This window comes from Indicator indicator, chromosome 11 (genome assembly GCF_027791375.1).
Source record: "Indicator indicator isolate 239-I01 chromosome 11, UM_Iind_1.1, whole genome shotgun sequence".
Lineage (NCBI taxonomy): Eukaryota > Metazoa > Chordata > Aves > Piciformes > Indicatoridae > Indicator > Indicator indicator.
This window is the reverse complement of record NC_072020.1, coordinates 14,322,661-14,342,282: the sequence shown is the minus strand read 5'-3', so window position 1 is coordinate 14,342,282 and position 19,622 is coordinate 14,322,661. Positions and strand designations below refer to the sequence as shown.

The 19,622-nt window shown below is 38.0% G+C and overlaps 1 protein-coding gene across 1 annotated transcript in view; it reads left to right on the top strand.

The window, feature by feature from the left end:
- Nucleotides 1-19,622, top strand: part of SUGCT (succinyl-CoA:glutarate-CoA transferase) — a 308,741-nt gene that overhangs the window by 40,815 nt on the left and 248,304 nt on the right. The window contains exons 8-9 of the mRNA XM_054385138.1: nucleotides 702-845; nucleotides 17,890-17,985. Coding sequence (XP_054241113.1) covers nucleotides 702-845; nucleotides 17,890-17,985 — 240 coding nt within the window. The remainder of the gene's footprint in view (nucleotides 1-701; nucleotides 846-17,889; nucleotides 17,986-19,622) is intronic.

Below are 19,622 nucleotides of genomic sequence, written 5' to 3'. Positions count from 1 at the left end.
TTCCTAGAAAAAGCCTGGAGTATGTATACTGAAAATACAAACCTGAGATTTTGCTGGAGGAGAGCCAGAACAGGAGGTGGGGGAATGGGTGGGAGGGAAGAGTGAGAAAAGCAAAGCAGTATGCTACTACCTTTCAAACAGTCATGAATCATAAAGTCATTTTGGTTGGAAAAGACCTTTAGGATCATCAAGTCCTACCATTATCTAATTCTACCAAGTCTGGTGCTAAACCATGCAGCCATGTCACCATACTATAGAAATCATCTAGCCCTTTGACTTTTAGGAATAATGAAATTCAGCATTCACTGGGTTCTCTTGTCTGTAACAGTATCTCTTTACTCTTTGAATTGATGAGTCGAAGTGTTATGTTACTAGGCCAAAAAGTAGCATAATAAATCATTTACAATTTGCAGTCTGCTGCATCACAAAGTTACAGTATTGTGTAGGTGCTGCAAGAATATCTGTTTCTCAGTGGTAGTTTTTATACTTCAGTTTACTCAGAGGTACTCCTTATTTCTTGCTGTTTGCAGTGAAGAAACGTGTAAACACTTTCTCATATGAGTCTTGTGTAGAATGTACTGTAACATAAAGTAATGTTTTGCCTCTGATTGTTTTCTCATTTTTTTTCTGTCTCTGTGTTTTGTTTTGTTACATTATGTTTGTCTTGTTTTGTTTTGGGGTGTTTGCTTCTATTTCTTTAGGACGGTGAGCCAGTTAGACCAGGAGTAGCCATGACAGATCTTGCTACTGGATTGTATACACACGGAGCAATTATGGCTGGTTTACTTCAGAGGTACAAGACAGGGAAAGGACTGCACATTGATTGCAACCTCTTGTCATCTCAGGTAGGAGTTTTTAAAAAAAATGCTTTTACTTGTGCAGATATTTGGATGTAAGAAGGCCATTGTGACATTAATGCAAACTAGATAGTACAACTAACAACTCTTCTATTGAGAAGAGAAGGCTGAGAGGGGATCTTACCAATGTCTATAGATATCTGAGAGGTAGGTGTCAAGATGAAGATGCCAGTCTCTTTTTTTTTGTGGTGCCCAGTGACAGAACAAGGAACAATGTGTACAAGCTAAAACAAAGAAGGTTCTACCTCAACGCAAGGAGAAAATTCTTTATGCTGAGGGTAACAGAGCACTGGAACAGGCTGCCCAGAGAGACTGTGGAGTCTCCTCCTCTGGAGACTTTGAAAACCTGCCTGGATGTGTCTCTGTGTGCCCTGCCCTAGGTGATCCTGCTTTGGCGGGGGATTGGACTCGCTCTCTGGAAGTCCCTTGCAACTCCTAACATTCTGTGATGGTAATTGCATTAGTGACAGTTTCTTTATTCTGCCACTCTGGTACTGACCATTTTATATGACATGGTTATATTTACTACTGTGTGTTGTTTGGATTTCACTTTTAACAAAGGATCTCCATGTCTTCTGAAAACACAGGTCAATAAAAGTTCATAATATTCCTGAGCTTCTAAATAACAGTTGTAGTAGATAATTTGAGATAGACAAGCACTGTTGGAAGGGAGCCCTGAACACTGAGTAATATTACTACCAAAAGTGACTGAATGTCTTGTGCACAGTCACCCAGAGGAATCAAGGAATCACCCATGTGTCAATGTAATGTAATCCAGGTGGTCTACCTTTTGGCTCTGGGAACTGCAGAATACAGTAATCTTGAAGATGCACCATTTTCTCATGTCACACTAAAGAGAAATCTCACCAAAGGTGTTTCGATTGAACATGTAAGTGCTTTTGGTGCAATGATTTATAATTCACAGAAAGAAAGTGGTGTCGGTATGAGTGCATACGATCAGATCTTCTGTTGTCTCATGCATGTAGATGTGTGCTGTTAGCAACTGGCTATATGGTGCATAGTAATTTTTGTGTATGTCTTAAAACATACATCCAAACTGTGTCTAGTACTAATCAAAGCTACTACAGTACTCCAATATTTTTACTTCTATTCAACTGTATTTTTCTTTATAGTATGCCTGTCAGTACATTTGAGAGATGATAAGGTGCCCATTGTGCAATATGTTTGCCCTACTGTGCGCAGGAGGTTGGGCAAGATGACTGCAAAAGTTACTTCCCTGCTCTGTCATTGTATAGTAATGACTAATGGTTGAGGTTGCTCTTGTTTTAATGCCTACTGCTCTTGTTTAAATACCTACTGAAATCAGATCTGGAAAGGAGGGGGAGCCCTTGCTTAAATCAACAAATTTTTTTGTTTGTTTCAAAAATGTCTGTAAGGACAATGTCTGAAGAACTCTTCACACACTTAACGTGTATTTGTAAATACTATGCCCATTTAAAAAAATGTAATCAGCAGTTTAGAAAAATACTTAAAATATATGTTTTAGTCTCATTAATTATTTTGTTTATATGTGGATTATTATTTTTTGTTTTGTTTAAGGTATAATAATGCTTGATATGGCAGCTTCTGCTTGATCTTCTTCATTTCTAATCTTATTGAAAGAACTTCTGATAATTTATATTCATTTCCAGAGTCATTCTGTTATTTTTTTGATTCCTTGTTCCACTGTTTTTTGTCTTTCTGTAAATGGAATCTTCTTGATCTATTATTTTATGCTTTATCAAATGCTGAAGTAAAAAGAGTTTCTGTAACTCTCTTATTTCACCTCTTTTTGTCTCATTTGTCTTTAGAAACTTTTTCCTTGGTTAGGATAGATTTTGCTGTGTGCAAAAGTGTTCTCATCTTGCAAAATTTCCATCTGAAGTTCCACATCATCATTCTTTAGGCCACTCACATATACAAGAAAGGGAATGAAGGTTTGGACAGGTGTTAGTGAACAAAGCATGATATGTGGTGTTTGATTTCTTTGTGCTTAGCTGAAGAAGTACTACAAGGTGAAGAGGGATTAACTCATTCCATGCTTGTTAGCCAAGTACAGTTACCTAAAAGGTACTAGGAAGTAATTCCATACATGCACACTCTTACTGCGGAATAACTTTTTATTTCAGTTCAGTGTTGGGCAAATTAAACTGAAATAAATTAGTATTTGGAATAGAGCTGTTATTCAGAAAACAGCTATTTGGTTTTAGATAATCCTGTTACTTCAGTCCAAATTAACTTTAGGGTGCTGGCCCAAGACTGTAAAGAAAACATTTATTAAGATGGAAAAAACATAGGTGCTGGGGTACTAAAAATAACCCCATGTGATAAGTCCTGTTTTAAAATGTGTTAAAATGAAGCAAAAAGGTAACAGACAACCGAGTCTATCTCAGAACGTCTAGTTTTCCTGGCTTGTTTTCTTTCTTTTTACAAAACTGGTGGTTCCTTTTAAGTCTTTAAGGGTGAGTGTACTAAGAGTGTAGCATAAATCTAAAAGATCTAAAACAAGAGCTTGCCTTTGCAGTATTTCTATTAGTAATTTATTTTTCATAAAGAGAAAGACAATTACTGTGATATGATCAGGTTCTTGAAAGATCCATGCTTTCAGAGGGATTATGGTTTTGCATACCAAGCTGAGATAGATAGAACTAACTCTTCCTCATGTGATGAATGTTTAAAAAGAATGGCCTTTTGAAGCTTCTCATGGATGCTGCCAAAGCAATAAGAAACCTTAAATTGTAGGCTTTTAGTTTGTTAGGTTCTTGCTGCAGTTGATTAGTGGTTGGATCTAGAGATCAGATAGATGCCTCACAGTAACTTTTCCTTCAGCATGAGTTTCACTGGAGTGTAGTAATTTTTAATAAGATGTCTTCACTCTGCAGCACTGATAGCTTTGACTAAGTCAGGAAATAAATAAAAAAAACATCTTAGGGGTTTTAAAGCAGTTCCATAAGTAGAAATTCCTGAAATCCACTTGGTTTATCATATAACAAAACCCCTAACATGTATATCACAGAATTGTCAGGGTTGGAGGGGACCCCAAGGATCATCTAGTTTCATCCTCCCTGCCATGGGCAGGGACATCCTTCACTAGATCAGGTTGCCCAGAACCACATCCAGCCTGAACTTAAAAACATCCCGGGATGGGGCTCCCACCTTCCCAGGGCAACCTGTCTCAGTGTCTCACCACCCTTAAGGTGAAGAATTTCTTCCTAACGTCTAATCTAAATCTCCCCTCCTCTAGCTTGGATCCATTCCCCCTAGTCCTATCACTACCCAACACCCTAAAAAGTCCCTCACCAGCTTTCTTGTAGACCCCCTTCAGATATTGGAAGGCCACAATATGTCCATCTGTATCTGTGCTTTCACTTTTCTGCAGATCTTGTAGGAACGCAAGAGGATTTTTTTTTTTTTTTTTTGTGGTCAATGAGGGAGGTGGGGCAGGGCTGGAGGATGCTTTTGATATTAATTTACTGCACAGATATGCTAATGACAAAGAGCATTGAACTGAATTCAGCTGCCAACAAGAATGATCTGAAGTTGTTTAAAGAAATATCCTGCTGGCAAGTTTGTTTAGTGTTTAACTGGTCTGTGTAGAATGCAGTAAGTGAAATCCTGTTCTGTAAAGAAATGTTATTTTTAGAATATCTTAAAAAGACATTTTTCAAGTTCTGTACATAAACCACTTTTGCCCTATAGCTTTTTAGCAGTGTATTACTACTACAGATGATTTCTCTCCCTACAACAAAATAGAATTATTTTATTGACAAGAGAGATATGGTGACAGCTAGGATGTGGTTTTGCAGTGAGCACTAACTTTCTGTATCTCTCATCTATACACTTTTAACTCATGTCATAAAATTCCTTTGAAATTTTTGACTTCTAGATGATTTACAGTTGTCAGCTCCAGACCTTTCAGCATCTAAATAGTGTCCTTTAGATGACGCTAGTAAATAAGAAGGAAGTGGGTTTTGGATTTGGTTCCAATTATGCAATTGTGCCTTTTCTTCTTTTGTGGCTTAAAAAAAAAATCTCTTGGAAGTTTTAATATCCTTCCTGTATTTAATTACAACCAGGCTCCAACAAATACTGTGAAAAGTTGGTTTCTCTTAGATTGAAAATCTGTAAGAGGCATTTTACATTTAACATTTCTGCAGTTTTGAACTGTATTTTTTCCCCAGATTCCATAGACAGGATAATGTAGTTAATATTGTTTGTATTATAAAATTGTCCATCAGACACTTCTCTGCTTCTTATTACTATGTTTAGTTTGCATTTAACATAGCAAACTCTTAATCTTTTCAAAATTTTGAGGTGACCCTAGGAAAGCCTAGCAAATGGATATAAATTATTTTCTGTATTTCTTTTTTTCTGGTTTACTTTGGCAGTTAGTTTACTTAGAGGAAGGTGAGATTTAGAAACTCTAATTTTTCTATCTGCATCACTTTTCCCAAGATGATTGTGCTTAAGGATTATCTACTTAAGGCGATTTTAGTACTTACTATTCAGGGCTTTCATGACATAGATTTTGCAAATACCTGAGCGTAGGTGAAACTGATAACAATTACATGCTGCCTGTAGGATGTATATGGCATTACAGGACCCCTGAGCAGTAAGTTGTATGAGAAATACCAGTCTTGGAACTCACATAGTATTCAGGTGTCTTGACTTTTTCCTTCTCTGCTTGCTAAGAGTTGCAAGTTGACAGTATGCAGCAAGAAAATCTGGGTTTTTTTTTTGGAGGCCATTGCTCCTGGTGATTTTTGAGGCTGGCTCGGAGGACTGTTGTACAGTTGTCTTGGTTTGGGCATGGCTTGAATAAGCTGTTCTTTTTTACAAGCTTATAAAGCATCGTCTCTGCAAAACATTGTGTTCTTAATCTCTGTCATGATAAAAAGTCGTGTGTGTGCTGTATGGAGATACTGCCTTTTTCACTGCATGGCTGTGATACCGAAAGATAATAACATATGAATTAATGTGAACATCTCTTTAAATATATACTGTGCACTAAACACTTTTCTTGGCTGCTCTTCTTGATAATTTCCATGGAGGACATCAGTATAACTAAGAACAGAACTTATCCCTCAGGGCTTTAAGTAGCTAGAATTTTATTGAATAGAGCAGAAGACCATACTGACATGACAGTAACTCAATTTAATATTGGTCTCTGTGGAATGTGTGTTGTGATTTCTAACGATCAGTTATGCAAAAAGTCATTGGTAGATCATACTCCCGACTGGATCTTGTATTTATTTAGTGGCTTTTTTTTACACTGTAAACAGAACATACATCCAGATTGCAAGGGAATTGCTTTTTTAGCTGCTATCTGGTAGCAAATTCTGTACCTTTTTTTGTTACTATTGTTCCTGTGATAAAGGAACTAAGTCCTTGGAACTAAGTCCTAAGTCTCCTTCTCTGGAGACTTTCAAAACCCACCTGGATGTGTTCCTGTGCGGACGACCCTTAAGTGATCCTGCTCTGGCAGGGGAGTTGGACCTGATGATCTCTTGAGGTCCCTTCCAACCTCTGATATACTGTGATACCGTGAAGCCCGAGTGTGCTGCAGCTTCATTTTTATGGGTGGTGAGATGGTCCGCTGCTTGGATGAATGTGTCTCCTTTTAATAGCAAGAAGGTGTTTTGTGGGGGTTTTTAAGTTGTTGTAATTGTAAGTCAGCAGAAGAGATCCAGGTGAGCTCTATCTATGTATATAAACATGTACAGCATTGTGTGTGCACAGAGCAAATAAAACCATCCTGTGCAGGAAAAAACCTGAAGGAGCTGCCATAGAGAATGGTAGAGGGAAGGGAGAAGCTTTAGCCAAGGAGTTGTTCAACCTCTGTCCCAGAGCTGTGATGAGAACCGTGATACACACATGGACCAAATGCAGCTTCTTTTAGCAGAGAAACTAACTTCCCATGAAAGGAACTTGTGATGATTTACTTCACCACCAGTCCTGCAGCAACTGAAGCTCACCTTAGCCTGAGTTTTGTGGGGACAATCTTTTTAGCAGGGGCTGTTGTGAAAGGACAAGGGCTGATGTTTTTAAACTAAAAGAGGGAAGATTCAGACTGGATAGAAGAAGGTTTCTTGCACTGGAGGTGGTGAGACGTTGGCCTAGGTTGCCCAGAGAGGTGGTGGATGCCCTGTGCCTGAAAACATTCTGCATCGGGTTGGACAGGCTCTGGGCAGCCTGCTGTAGTTGGAGAAGTCCTTGCTGGCTGTGGGGTGGTTTGACTGGATGACCTTTAAAGGTCCCTTCCAACTCTAAGCATACTGTGATTCTGTGATTCCTGTGTTTGAGCTACCTCTGTCATCAATTACACGAAGACTAGGGAAAAGATAGGAACAATATGGTCCTTTAACACATAGGAAAAATAAAATATCTATCTGGAATGGGGAGGCAAGATTGTTTAAAGACTAAGGAAGACATTTCTTTAATAAGTTTATTATTTAGATGACCTTTAAATAGGGGTGTAATTCTGGAAATGGAATCAAGATGTTTGTTGTAGTTTATTACAAGCAGATCTTATTTTGTGATTATGCTAAGTACTGGGAGAAGGATAACCTGCGTAGTTCAAAAGAAACTGGGATGATTTAAGCAGCTAATAGAGTAAGCACTGTAGCATACTCCAAAATTTATCCCTCCCTTTAAAACTCAGGGAATCCTTCAGAAGTCATTCAACACCTTATGTGATATTTATTTATGTAAATAGCAAGGAAGATGGAAGAGGTTTCAATTTTATGTCATGGAAAATTTTAAGTTAGCAAAACAACTAATTTCTATGTGCTGTTGAACCTCTGGAAATCCAATAAACTGTAACAAATATGTCATTTTTGGTTATGCCAATGGAACACTAGCCAAGGTATTAACACTGTTCGGTTTGATCACCTCAGACAGCTCTGACTGGACTTTCTCTATAAAGAAGAGAAAGTAAAGGATGATGCTGGAACAAATCTGGCTTAATGCCTTCTTTTTGGTCTGATGGAGTTCCACTGTCACGACTCTTTCTCCATGAAAAACATGTAAAAAATGCTTTGCCTTTTCTGGTTTGGATATCTGTAGTACAAGATTCCTGTGATAAAAAAATTATGTGAAGGTATTTTCAAATAAAAAAGCAGTTTTGATCTTACTCCACAGTATTGTGGTGCTATTTAAATATTTTTGTAGAACAATTAAAGAAAAGCTTCCTTCTTCTGAGAGTCATTTACAAATTTGTTATAATTGTTCAAATTCATTATCGGGCAGAAGTGCCATATTTTGACTCCAGACTCGTTTGTAATACTAACTCATTTATTTTTCAAATCAAATAGATCTTTGGACCATGTTTCTCTGACTTGTATGCTGTTCAACAGCTTTGTAGATGAACCACATCTGCATTGTCTGCAGCATTAAAGTGTTCAAAAAATGTGGACAGATGAATGGTGGGTGCAGCGGCAGAGAAATACAGTCTTGTGCATGGTGAAACATTCCTATTTCAAACATTTCATTCAATTTCATGAGTTTGTTTCTTGTGTTGTGCCATAGCACATAAGTGAAGTGCTTCATGGCAGTATCTGGAGATCCTTCAGTGTTAAAACTAATGGCAGCCTTGCTCTGTTGAGATAATAGTTACAGACAGAAGATTTGGCTGTGATAGTAGGGGTGGAATATACACACATTTCTCACCCAACCAAATATACCTGGCTTGTTTCTGCTTGTGTCTCCCTATGTATCAGATAGAAAAATCTAAAAACATACCTGCTTGTAGTGCTGCAGCACAAACTGTTGAAATCGCTGTTATTGTTGTGGAGGGACAAGTCTCCACATATAGGATGAAAATGAAATTGTCAGGAGCAAACATGCTTGAGATTCATTTTTCTGTGCAAAGGTCTTTCTTCTGCACAAGTATTAATGCTGATAAATGTGAAGACAAAAAGAAGAGTGCTGTAAATGGTTAGGTGTATGCATATTTTCATTGTAAATGGCACTGTTTCTAATCACAAGATCAAAAGTGAAAAGTGCCTTAATACAGCTCTTAGATGTTGGCAGCTTTCCATGGAAAAGCATCCTTATTACAGATTAAATAGAACAATAGAAACCCTCATGAAGTGTATGCAGCATCCAAACTGGAGCCTCTGGATACTACCCTAGTACAAATAATATGAGAAATTGCTATAGTTATTCTGATGCCTGTCCTCACAGGTAATTAATTTTTATATGAGCCAAATCTGTTTGCCTGGATTTCATTTGTATGTTTTGCACTTTCCATTCTCAGCTGTCAAATATAGCTACTGTTTTTAGAACATAACAGAGTAATTTAGGTTATAAAAGACCTTTAAGATCATCAGCTGTTAACCCAGCACTGCTAGGACACCATTAAGGCATGTCTTTCAGCTACACATCTTTTAAATCCCTTCAGAGATGGTGACTCTGCCACTACCCTGGGCAGGCTGTTCCAGGGCTTGGCAACCATTTTGGTGAATAATTTTTGTCTTGTATCCAAGCTAAACCTCCCCTAGCACAACCTGAGGTTGTTTCCTCTTCTGTAAGTTGTTCCTTGGGAGAAGAGACCAATCCTCACTACAACCTCCTTTTAGGTAGCTGGAGACAGTGATAAGGTGTCCCTTCAGCCTTCCTTTTTCTAGACTGAATAACCCCAGCTCCCTCAGCCGCTCATAAGACCTGTTCTCCAGACCCTTCACCAGTTTCATTGTGCTTCTTTGGCTAAGCTCCAGCACCTCAATGCCCTTGTAGAGAGGGGCCCAAAACTGAGCCCAGTACTCAAGGTGTAACCTCACTGGAGCTGAGTATTGCCCTGACCCACGTGTAGGAACTTGGCCTTGTAGAACATTGTGTGTCCTGACATTAGTTTTCACCTGACCCATATCCCTCAGGACTGTGAACTCCACCAGTGCCTGATTGCTGTTGATCAGGCTGCTTGTAATTTTGACATCACTGATGAGCTTGCTTGCATTAGTAACCATCAGATCCAGCATTGCATCCCCTCTGGAATCTGCTCTGTAATCTTCCCTAGCATTGAGTTCAGACTTTACAGGTCTGTAGTTCTCCAGAGCTTTTTTCCAGCCTTTCTTGTAGATGGGCATTGCATTTGCTGTTCTCCAGTCAACTGGGACCTCCCCAGTTAGCCAGGACTGCTGGTAGATGATGGAGAATGACTTGGTGAGTGTTTCTGCCAGCTCCTTAAGTATCCTTGGGTGGCCCCATAGACTTGTGTGTGTCTAAGTGATGTAGCAGGTTGCTAACCACTGGTCCTGTCTGCCTGCTGGGCCTGTCCTAGGCAAGATACAGTATGATCTGGTAGTCTCTCTCTCCCAGTCCCTGATAATCCTCAACCTACTTACCTCCTCTAGGAGGTCTGTCCCTAAGTGGAAGAATTCCTTTACCTGGGTGCACCTCCCATGACTCAAATTCTTCTGTTTTGCAAGTATATTTGTGGTTCTCTGCATGAGTAGAAGAGACTCTGAGAATGTAACCTGTGCCATTTTCTAATAATCTGTAACATACAACCAGACATCATTACGCAGACTTAAAAAACAAGTAAGTTGTGATTCATATTCAGTGGATATATTTCTTTCTTCAGAGAAGATGGGAGACTTGAGGAAATGATTGTAGAAGTGTCATTTATAGTTAACGTTGTTTGATATGTCTGTTATCAGAGTCTGATTTTAGTTTTTATAACTTTGCCAAAGTTTTAACTGTTTTGGCTGAATTTTCCATGCCATGGAACTGCCAAAAAGGGATTTGTTTTCAAAGTTAGTATTAAAACGATTCATCTGTTTCCAGGAACAAGTTATGGGAAAATACGTTGATGGCTTTTATTTTGTCCTCCTGGGAATCTCAGTGCCTTTATTCTTTGGAGTGGAAACTTGAAATCTGGCAGATGAATCACCCTTGTTTCAGGGAAGTGTCTTTTAAATGGAACTCAGGGTGACATGAGGTGCAACACGTACGATGTGCATGAAGGCTGGTAGGGACTCACTGGGAGATTTGGAGGACTGCTTGGGCTGTGTATTCCTAAGGAAGTTAAAAGTTAAATATTCAAAAAGTACCTGCAAATGAGTCAGAAATGTAATAGAGAAATGCTGTAGGAGCATATGATTAAGGTTTGTATATAAGTGGATTAAAATCCTGCACAGAGTGTACAGATTCACTTTGGAATTCTTGGGTTTTTGTAACCTGAACATTATCTTTAACACCTTTTTTTTTTGTTTGTTTGTTTCTTTAAGTGGCAGATTCCTTAGAGCTGTCCCTGTGTGGTCATGAACCTGAAACAGGAATTTTTCAGTGGTTGAAGTAGTATGATTTTTTACACTTTCAAAAACAGCTGATTACTTAGGAGTGTTTTATTTTAATCAAGACGATGTAATTTATTCTTCATTTTAAAATGTCACTTTCTCCACCCAGAGTTCATTTAAAAGAAATACTTTGTTTTTTTTTCTCCTCTTTCATGTCAGTACTCTCTAGTAGGTTCTATAGTCAGGATTTTTATTTCTGATCCTTCATCTGAAATTTATCTGAGTGTGTGTAGATTTGTTGTTTTGTTTTAAAGTGGAGACTAATGAGAGATAGGAGTCCATTTAACATTTCCTTTCTTTTGAAGCTGAATGCTGAATTATATATATCCTTGAAATTTCAAGTCCTACATCTGTTAGTTGCGTGAATCTTCGCAATGGGTACTGCTAATTGAGTCTTAATCAGGAGATGATCTCCATGTTGTGGGAAGCACAGAAGTGTTCTTTCTGGTCTTTTATAAGCTCTGAGAAGCTCATTAAAAAAAAATGTGGATCAGTTCTTTTTGTTGTTGCATTTCACTAAATTCAGCAGATCTCTGGTGTGCAAATACCTTGTGTTTTTGAAACTGCCTCAGCTTTTAATTTTTTTCCCTTTAATTTATACATTTTAATTATATATTGCAAAAGTTGTGTTCAGCCATCACTTTCACGCTTAAAGTGCTCAATTATGTAGATACTTTTTAAGGTCCATTTTTCACAATCTTTAGCTTTCTTCCTCTCTGAGAATCAGTGTTTAAGATGGGGGTTCCAAATATGTTACCTTGTTTTTCTCATTGCATGTATTTTTTAATTGTTTCTAGCTCATTGAGCACCTCCTAGCACATAATTTCCTGACTGTGATGTGCAGTGTGCTCTTTGATCAAGTGGCTAACTTCAATCAGAAAGTCCCACAAGCTGCATGTGGTTTCTGCCACGGAGTTGGATACTTGCATAAGTGTTGGGTTGGAAGGCCCTGAACGTAATATGTGACCTGGTTGGTTGTCATTAAGGGTTTGATTTTGTCCTTAGAGGATTCTGTGTGTGGCTGGGATGATACACTTTGCTGGTGCTTCAATGCCAGGAGTTTTTGTCTGTGAAGGGTAAATTCCTGGTTGCTTTTTGATGGTCTTGCTGGTTTTACCCAGAGCACAGTGCTCATAATGTAACCACAGACATTTTTTAACAGGGGCTGTAGGCTCTTTAGTAGTAAGCCTTAGCCGATGTGAATAGTAGTCTTGCTTTTTTAGTTAGCTTTTTCAGACTTCCTCAGAGTTGTTCGTGGAATTTGCTGGTCTGCAGAGCACTGGTTAAAAGCAGCCACAGCACTATTGGCTCTTGAAGGGGAAGGAAAAACCTGTATGGAGGGAGATTATGGGACAGCAGTTGTGAACTCAGGAGGTCAGACCTGCTGCCGCTGCCTAGTGTGGATGTAATTGCACCATAGTGAAGTCTTGCTCCTTTGTGGGAGGTGCCTTTACTTGTAGGTGGGGATGTCTGCCCAACCTCTGGTTGTGTGGCACTTGTGAGCTGATTTTTAGGTCCTGCAGGGCGCTCAGCTCCAGGCAGGATTTAAGGTGGTGTTTATTGAGAGCTGCTAGGAAGGCTGTGGATTCTTGCGGGGCCCCTGTGGAAAGCTGCCTTGAATTGTGGTAGCTTTCTTGCCTCTATGCAAGGCTGTGGTTCCTGTAGCCCAGTTCATTCAAAACACAGTTGCCTGCCTAAAAAACTGATAGAACAGCACCATTCATTGTGGCACGGTGCCACATCCACAACCAGCTGGGTCAATGCTTAGAATGTAACACAAAACACGCATGTGCTGTATGGCAGCAGTGAGGTGATTGCAAACCAGTGAGAGCTTACTTCTGCTGTGATTAAGCCTTCACGCTTCAACTAGAAGAGTGGGGTTTTCTTGTAAGTGGACTGTTGGGTTTTTTTTGGTAGAGATAGAATTTTTGTAAAAAAATTCTTTTTATTTTTTAAATGATCTGAAAGTCACCCCATGCACATTTTCATGGAACCAGCTTCAATATGCATATCCATGAAAAGGGTGATGGAGGGCAACTGCAAAAGCAAAATTAATCAAACTTGAATGTTGATTTATTGGTGTCAAACCTATTCATTGCAACATGGAAAGGGGAAAATGTGCAAAACAGTAATTTGGTTTTGCACAACAGAAGGCTCTGAGATTTTCCAGGATGATTTTTTTCTACAAAGTTCTAAATTCATATTTGTCTTATTATTTCAGTGCTATAGTGTAAAATAAGTTATCTGTGCTGTAAATGCCTCTGTCTCAAAGTTTGTAAAATATAGTCTACGTACCTACTTTTAAGAATTGTAAAAAAGTAAATACATTTTAAAAAAGGCAAATGAGAAAAAAAATATAACTTGGCTGAGAGTCAAAGCTTTTTTAAGATACGTGTAAGGAAAGCAGACACAAAATTGGAGGCAGAAGAAAGTAAAGAATATAATTACAATGTTATTTTCTCCTCTTACCAGTTACCTGTCTCCTTTTGTTATTCATATGCACTTGTTGAAGTTGCATGTAAATGATTGATTGACTCAGTGAACTCATTGTAATAAATTATGTTTGATGTGCTATCTTGAAAAAAAATCTTTTGAAATTCTGTCTCTTTGCTTTGTCTGCTCACCTTGTGGCTTTTAATATCTTGTTTCCCATCTGTCTGATTCCATCATAAACTGAGCATAACTATCCAGGCCTTAATGCAGCTCTCTTTCTTCTTGTTTAACTAGGTATGTAACACAAATATGTGATTTGGCCGTCAACAGTAATATCAGAAAGGAATGTTGAAGTGTATGTTCCCTTTATTGATGTGAAAAAAAGAAATGCTTAACTGTAGGTATTTGATAATGGTTATTTACAGTTCATAGATGTCTCAGCAAGCAAATGAACACAGATATGTCTGTATCATTCTATTACATCAGCTTTAAGTAGCATTTAAGTCCAAAGGGTACATTTAAGGATTACTTCTTAATTAAAGGAGGAAAGGAATGGGTCTGTAAGGTTTCCAGAAAGCAGTTTTAAATATAGATTTAAAAATACTTAGCTAAATATGTAGTACAGATGCACCCAAACTTCATTTTGAGAGATTGATTGTACTGTAGATATTCCTACTGCAAGAAGTATCTCTGACAGTGAGGTCCTAATTGTGTCTTGAATTACAGGAGAATTGGGAGAAGTAGTCTTATTTTGTTAAAGACTTCCCCCTCCCCCCCAGAAGATACGACGTCTGTAGAAATGTTTGGTTGTTGGGTTTTTTTTAATTTTAATGCTTTGAGCTCAGCAGTTTGCTTAACAGCAGTTAAGATATACGTAGATAAATTCTTTTTGTTCTTTATTAAGGACATAAAATCTGTACACTGAAGGGGTTTTTCCATAATGTCTTTTTAGTGAGAGTAAGTCTTTGGAGAGACCAGAGGGAATACAATGAGGCAGGAAGAGAGGAAGGGAAAAGCATGGTAGTCCTGGGACTGTCTTTAGCGGTTTCATGAGATATTGAATTCATTAGAGAGCTAGTATGAAAAGAGTAGAAGGCCACAGAGTTACCCAACTAAGTGTCTTTATAGATAAAACACAAAGCAATGAAATATTTACATTGATGTGGTCAATGTATGTTTATTTGTGTGATCACGATGATAATACTACTACTGCTGCTTCTTTTTGGCTGGCTGATTTGGCTATGAACAAGATACCCAACTCAGAAAAAGGATGCCAAAGGGAGCAAAAAGCATTTTCACTTCATGATTTATTGAAAACAAACAGTAATAAGTGAAGTAGTAGGACACATAAGCATATGCATTCATGCAAGTGATTGGTACGTTGACTGAAATGAAATTCTTCAGACTGAATACCATGTTGAACTGAAGCCTTGATATAGTCTAAGCAACTGTTCCAAAATTGCACTCTTTACTAAGCTTCTGACTTCCCTGAAATTTGCTTCTATTGCTGCTGAAACAAGTGTTTGAGCAGAAGGTTTAGTAGCAGAATTCCAATGTCTAGTGAATATTATCTTTTAATTGTTTTCTTTCCTACTGTACTGTGAAACAGCACTTTGGAGAAATCTATGTGTGTGTGTTTCCCACCACTGAAAAAATTATATTTGTCTCATTGAGAAAGATGAGGCAAATTACAAAATTGTATTAATTAATTAATTTTTAAAACAGTAGACATTTTCTTGTGAAATTTCTGTGAAGTCTTTCTGTTTACGAAACTCATACCTCTATTTCCACAGCATAGAATATAAACAAATGAATTGAATGAAATTTTGACTTCATTATATTCAATATTAAAATTTTAGGATTTCTGTTTCAGCAGATTTTCCTTCGCTATATTCTTTCCAGAGTTACATTTGATATAGCATTTCCTTCCAGAAGTGTGAAAAGATAAATGCATGTATCATGGAGCATGCCTTTGTCCTGTTCTTAAAAGTAAAAGCCTGTGGTACTGGATGCTGGATCCAGTGAGATACTGGATGATACAGGATCTCACCTGTTATTGAAATTTGTGTGGAATGGAATCATAGAATGGTTTGGGTAGAAAGGGACCTCCAAAGGTCATCTACTTCATCTCCCCTGCAGTGAGGTTGCCCAGAGTCCTCACCTTGAATATCTCCAGGTATGGCCTCAACTGGCCCTGGGCAACCTGTTCCAGTGTTCCTGTTCCCTCGTGGTAAAGAACTTGCTCCTAACATCCAATCTAAATCTACTCTTGTCTAATTTCAAACCACTGCCCCTTGTCCTATCACTACAGGCCTCTGTAAAGAGTCCCTCTCCAGCCTTCTTGTAGGCCTCCTTCTGGTACCCTTCTGGAAGGGCCACTATTATGCCTCCCTGGACCTTTCTCTTCTCCAGGCTGAACAACCCAACTGCCTCAACCTGTCCTCATAGGAGAGGTGTTCCAGCCTCCCAATCATCTTTGTTGCCCTCCTCTGGACCTGCTCCATCAGATCCATGTCAGCAACTGTGTAGTGTTACACACAAACACAGAAGAATATCTGACAATTAATATTTCATCATCATTGCATAGCCTTTTTCTTTGGTAGAAAAAATATCGCTATGGAGTGTGACCCCAATTTGAAAGGACCAAGAGGAACGATGGGTCTAGAGTATGTGTTATTAATAAATCACATACTTTGGTGACTCATTAAACTCTGTAATAATGGTGTGTTTCATTCTGTGTTGCTGAAGAAGGTTGCAAATGCAGGGGAAAAGTTCGTTCTGCGTACTCCCAGAATAATTTCCTTAATTGCTGAGATTTTCCTGGGGACTGAAGGACAGAGTAGACATTGTTCAACATTTTAGCTGAATGAAATGACACCAGGCTATAATAAGCTGCAGCTGAAATCTGACTACAAAGTGTTTTTCAACAGTACTTGGGAATAAGGCATTGCATTGGTAGTTAGTATATGATTATAGTGTTTGGAAGCAGTTAAATTCTTATTTGCTGTATGTTTTCCTAGGGTTTCTGCTGAACTTAGTCACTGTATTGGTGATTCATAGTTAAATATTTGCTTTAGATGTGAGTGACACATTCACGTTGCCTTTTCAGCATATATGGAGAACAGAGAAGATGAAATGACATTCTTTTTCTGGAAATTCTGATAGAACGCACATATTTGAATGAGTTTGGTGTACTCTGAGCTAATTACTGCATGTTTTCATGCAGATTAGACTTATTACTAGGCATAGAACAGTGTAAGCACTGGGATCATTGGCAAATTTCTTCCATACAGGGGAGAACTATGAAGAAAATAGTATTTTGGGGGAGAAATGGTCATGTGGCCTATTGTTTAGGCAAGCAGTTGCTCTTATTGGCACAACTACCTAACAGCATAAAGCAAATATATTGTGTCTGGTGAATTAGTGATAACCTTGCATGCTAACTGTGATGCTTTATTGCACCTTGGCTTCAGATATAGCCCCACACTATCTTCCTGAAGAACTAAGAAGAATCTGCCATTGATCATAACACAACCACTGATTTTCTTGCATCATTGCATCTTAAATGTTCTCTTTTGTTCCCCAAGATATATTTGTGCTTACAAAGTATATATTCATTCCCTCAAATTATGGTTCTTAAATTAGCATGCCGTGTTTTTCACCAAATTAATATTTTTTCCAGTTTTGTCTAACAACTTGATAAATCTCTCTTTATCTTCTAATGGCAGATGATTTATCAAGGCCTACCACTTAATTAATATTACAGAGCATGTGGGGAGCTGAAGAATTTAGAAGTATTTTCCATAGCTTGGACATGTAAAATGAGAAGCATAGGAGAAAACAGAAAGATAATCTTGAAACTGAGAAAAAAAAAAAGCCTTTGTGATTTAATCATGGGATTTGAGGTTCAGGAAATGGTGAGTTCTATCCCACAAATCCATCATGCTTCCCACTAGACTTTGGACAAAACACTGTTTTTCTTTCTTTGCTGCAAAAATATTAAGGGCAATACTGTCTTATCTCTTAGGGTAATTTAATGCTGAATTTATATAGCATTACTAGTGTGTATAGGATATGTATTAGTTTTCAAGTTTGTTGAGTTGTAGTTACACAAATATTTCCGTGGCCTGAATTTGTCCGTATTTTAGAAAGTATACATAATATGTAATATACAAAAGATACTTCCGTGGGGTGAATGTTTTAACTTCTGTATCTGAAGTACATATAAAGAGACAGAAATCTCAGAGAAGTTGTCAGTGAAATTTCAGCTTTCCTGAATATTTTTTTTTCTCCATTTTCAGGTTGCATGTCTCACTTCTGTAGCAGCTAATTACCTTAATTGCAAAATTGAAGCAAAACGCTGGGGTACTGCTCATGGGAGTATTGTTCCCTATCAGGTAAGCAGAAAACATAAGGGTTTTTGGCTCATAGAATAAATGATTTTGTGCATTATGAGACTGAGAAGGGATTTACTTTTCCCATGACCTTCTGTAGTCTGTCTGTGTCTAGGTAGGACAGTTTCTGTTGTTCATTGTCATTTCTGCATTTTGCATGTTTCTTCATCAGCAGTAGATTAGTAACAGGACACTGAAATAGATCAAAGGTGTTTGCTGAAACTGGATGACTTTAAAGCTAGCATGATGATTTGATTGCTTTTCACCTGACAGAGAAACCTTTTTTAAAAAGGGTTAGCTGACTTCCATACCAGTTCCAAACTGAAATATTTTGTCTCTGAATTTTGATGTTTTTGTCTTATGAGTCTACAAGGACAATATAAATGAGCATGAACATCTGGGAGTTTTACATATTTGTCATATACTGTTGATTTTGCTACAAATCATTGTGACTTGGTGAGACACCAGGTTGGCAAAAGGAATTAACCAGACCTCAGATCTCTCCAGTGGAAGTCATAGTCTGCTACATCTAATGAAGAGTTGAAATCCCTTAAAAATAACATGACCTTTATCATATAAACAAGCAAAGATGAAAAAAAAAGGCTGCAAGTTTTATCTTACTTCTGGCTATTATGGGAAAACTTCCAGTAAACATAGAAAATTTTCTTCTTTTCTAGCTGATCATTTTGTATTCTTGATGGAAGTCATGCTAACTTTTGGAAATTTGGACATATACTTAATTACAAAATTCTATTATTTATTTCATAATTTTTGGCATTTTTCATCAAATAGTCATGTTTGAAGCAAGCTAAGGAGAGCCTAGATTTCTTGATTTCTGGCCAGAGTCCTTTAAATCCTGAGAGGGACAGTTCCCAGCATTTGTTTGGAAAATCTGCTCCTAAACAACACTCAGTTTCTCCAGCATCTTCATTCTTTTAGAGAAAATGAGGGAAACTCAATGTGTTGTCTCTCTGAGGTGCAGATGGTGGTGATCATAACATTAAAAGATTTGCTGCTTGTGGCCGTAGAAAGTGTGAAGCAAAAAAAATCTCCCATCAGAACACTATCACTGACTAGCATCACAGCCAGGCCTTCTCAGGTCTAAAACCAAATTCAGTTGTTCTAAAAGCTATGTTTACTTGAGCGAGGAGGCTTTTCCTGGTACGTTCTACTGCATAGTCAACCATCTTGTTATGAATTAGCTAGAAGAGATTGCAGATGATCTCAGACTAATGGAGAGACGTTGCAGCTCTATCTGCAAAGGTGCCTGGTTTTGCAGTGTTCTTGTCTCAGGTACAATGCATACACCTCTGGTTGGCAGAACCAGAGGTATCTATCTATCTATCTATCTATCTATCTATCTATCTATCTATCTATCTATCTATCTATCTATCTATCTATATCTATATATCTATCTATATATATATCTATCTATCAGTATAGCCATGTCTTTTAGAGCCAGCTCTGCATGACCCAATCTAACAAGTCATCCACTACAGAAGTCATTATGTGCTGCTGCATTTCTGTGATGTGACCTTTTGGTGCAACCCTTTTTGAACTTTGGTGTGTTGACTGTATAAAACAGATCTGAAGTGTCTGAAGTTTGTATAAGCAAGACCAAAAACCATACTAAACAAGAT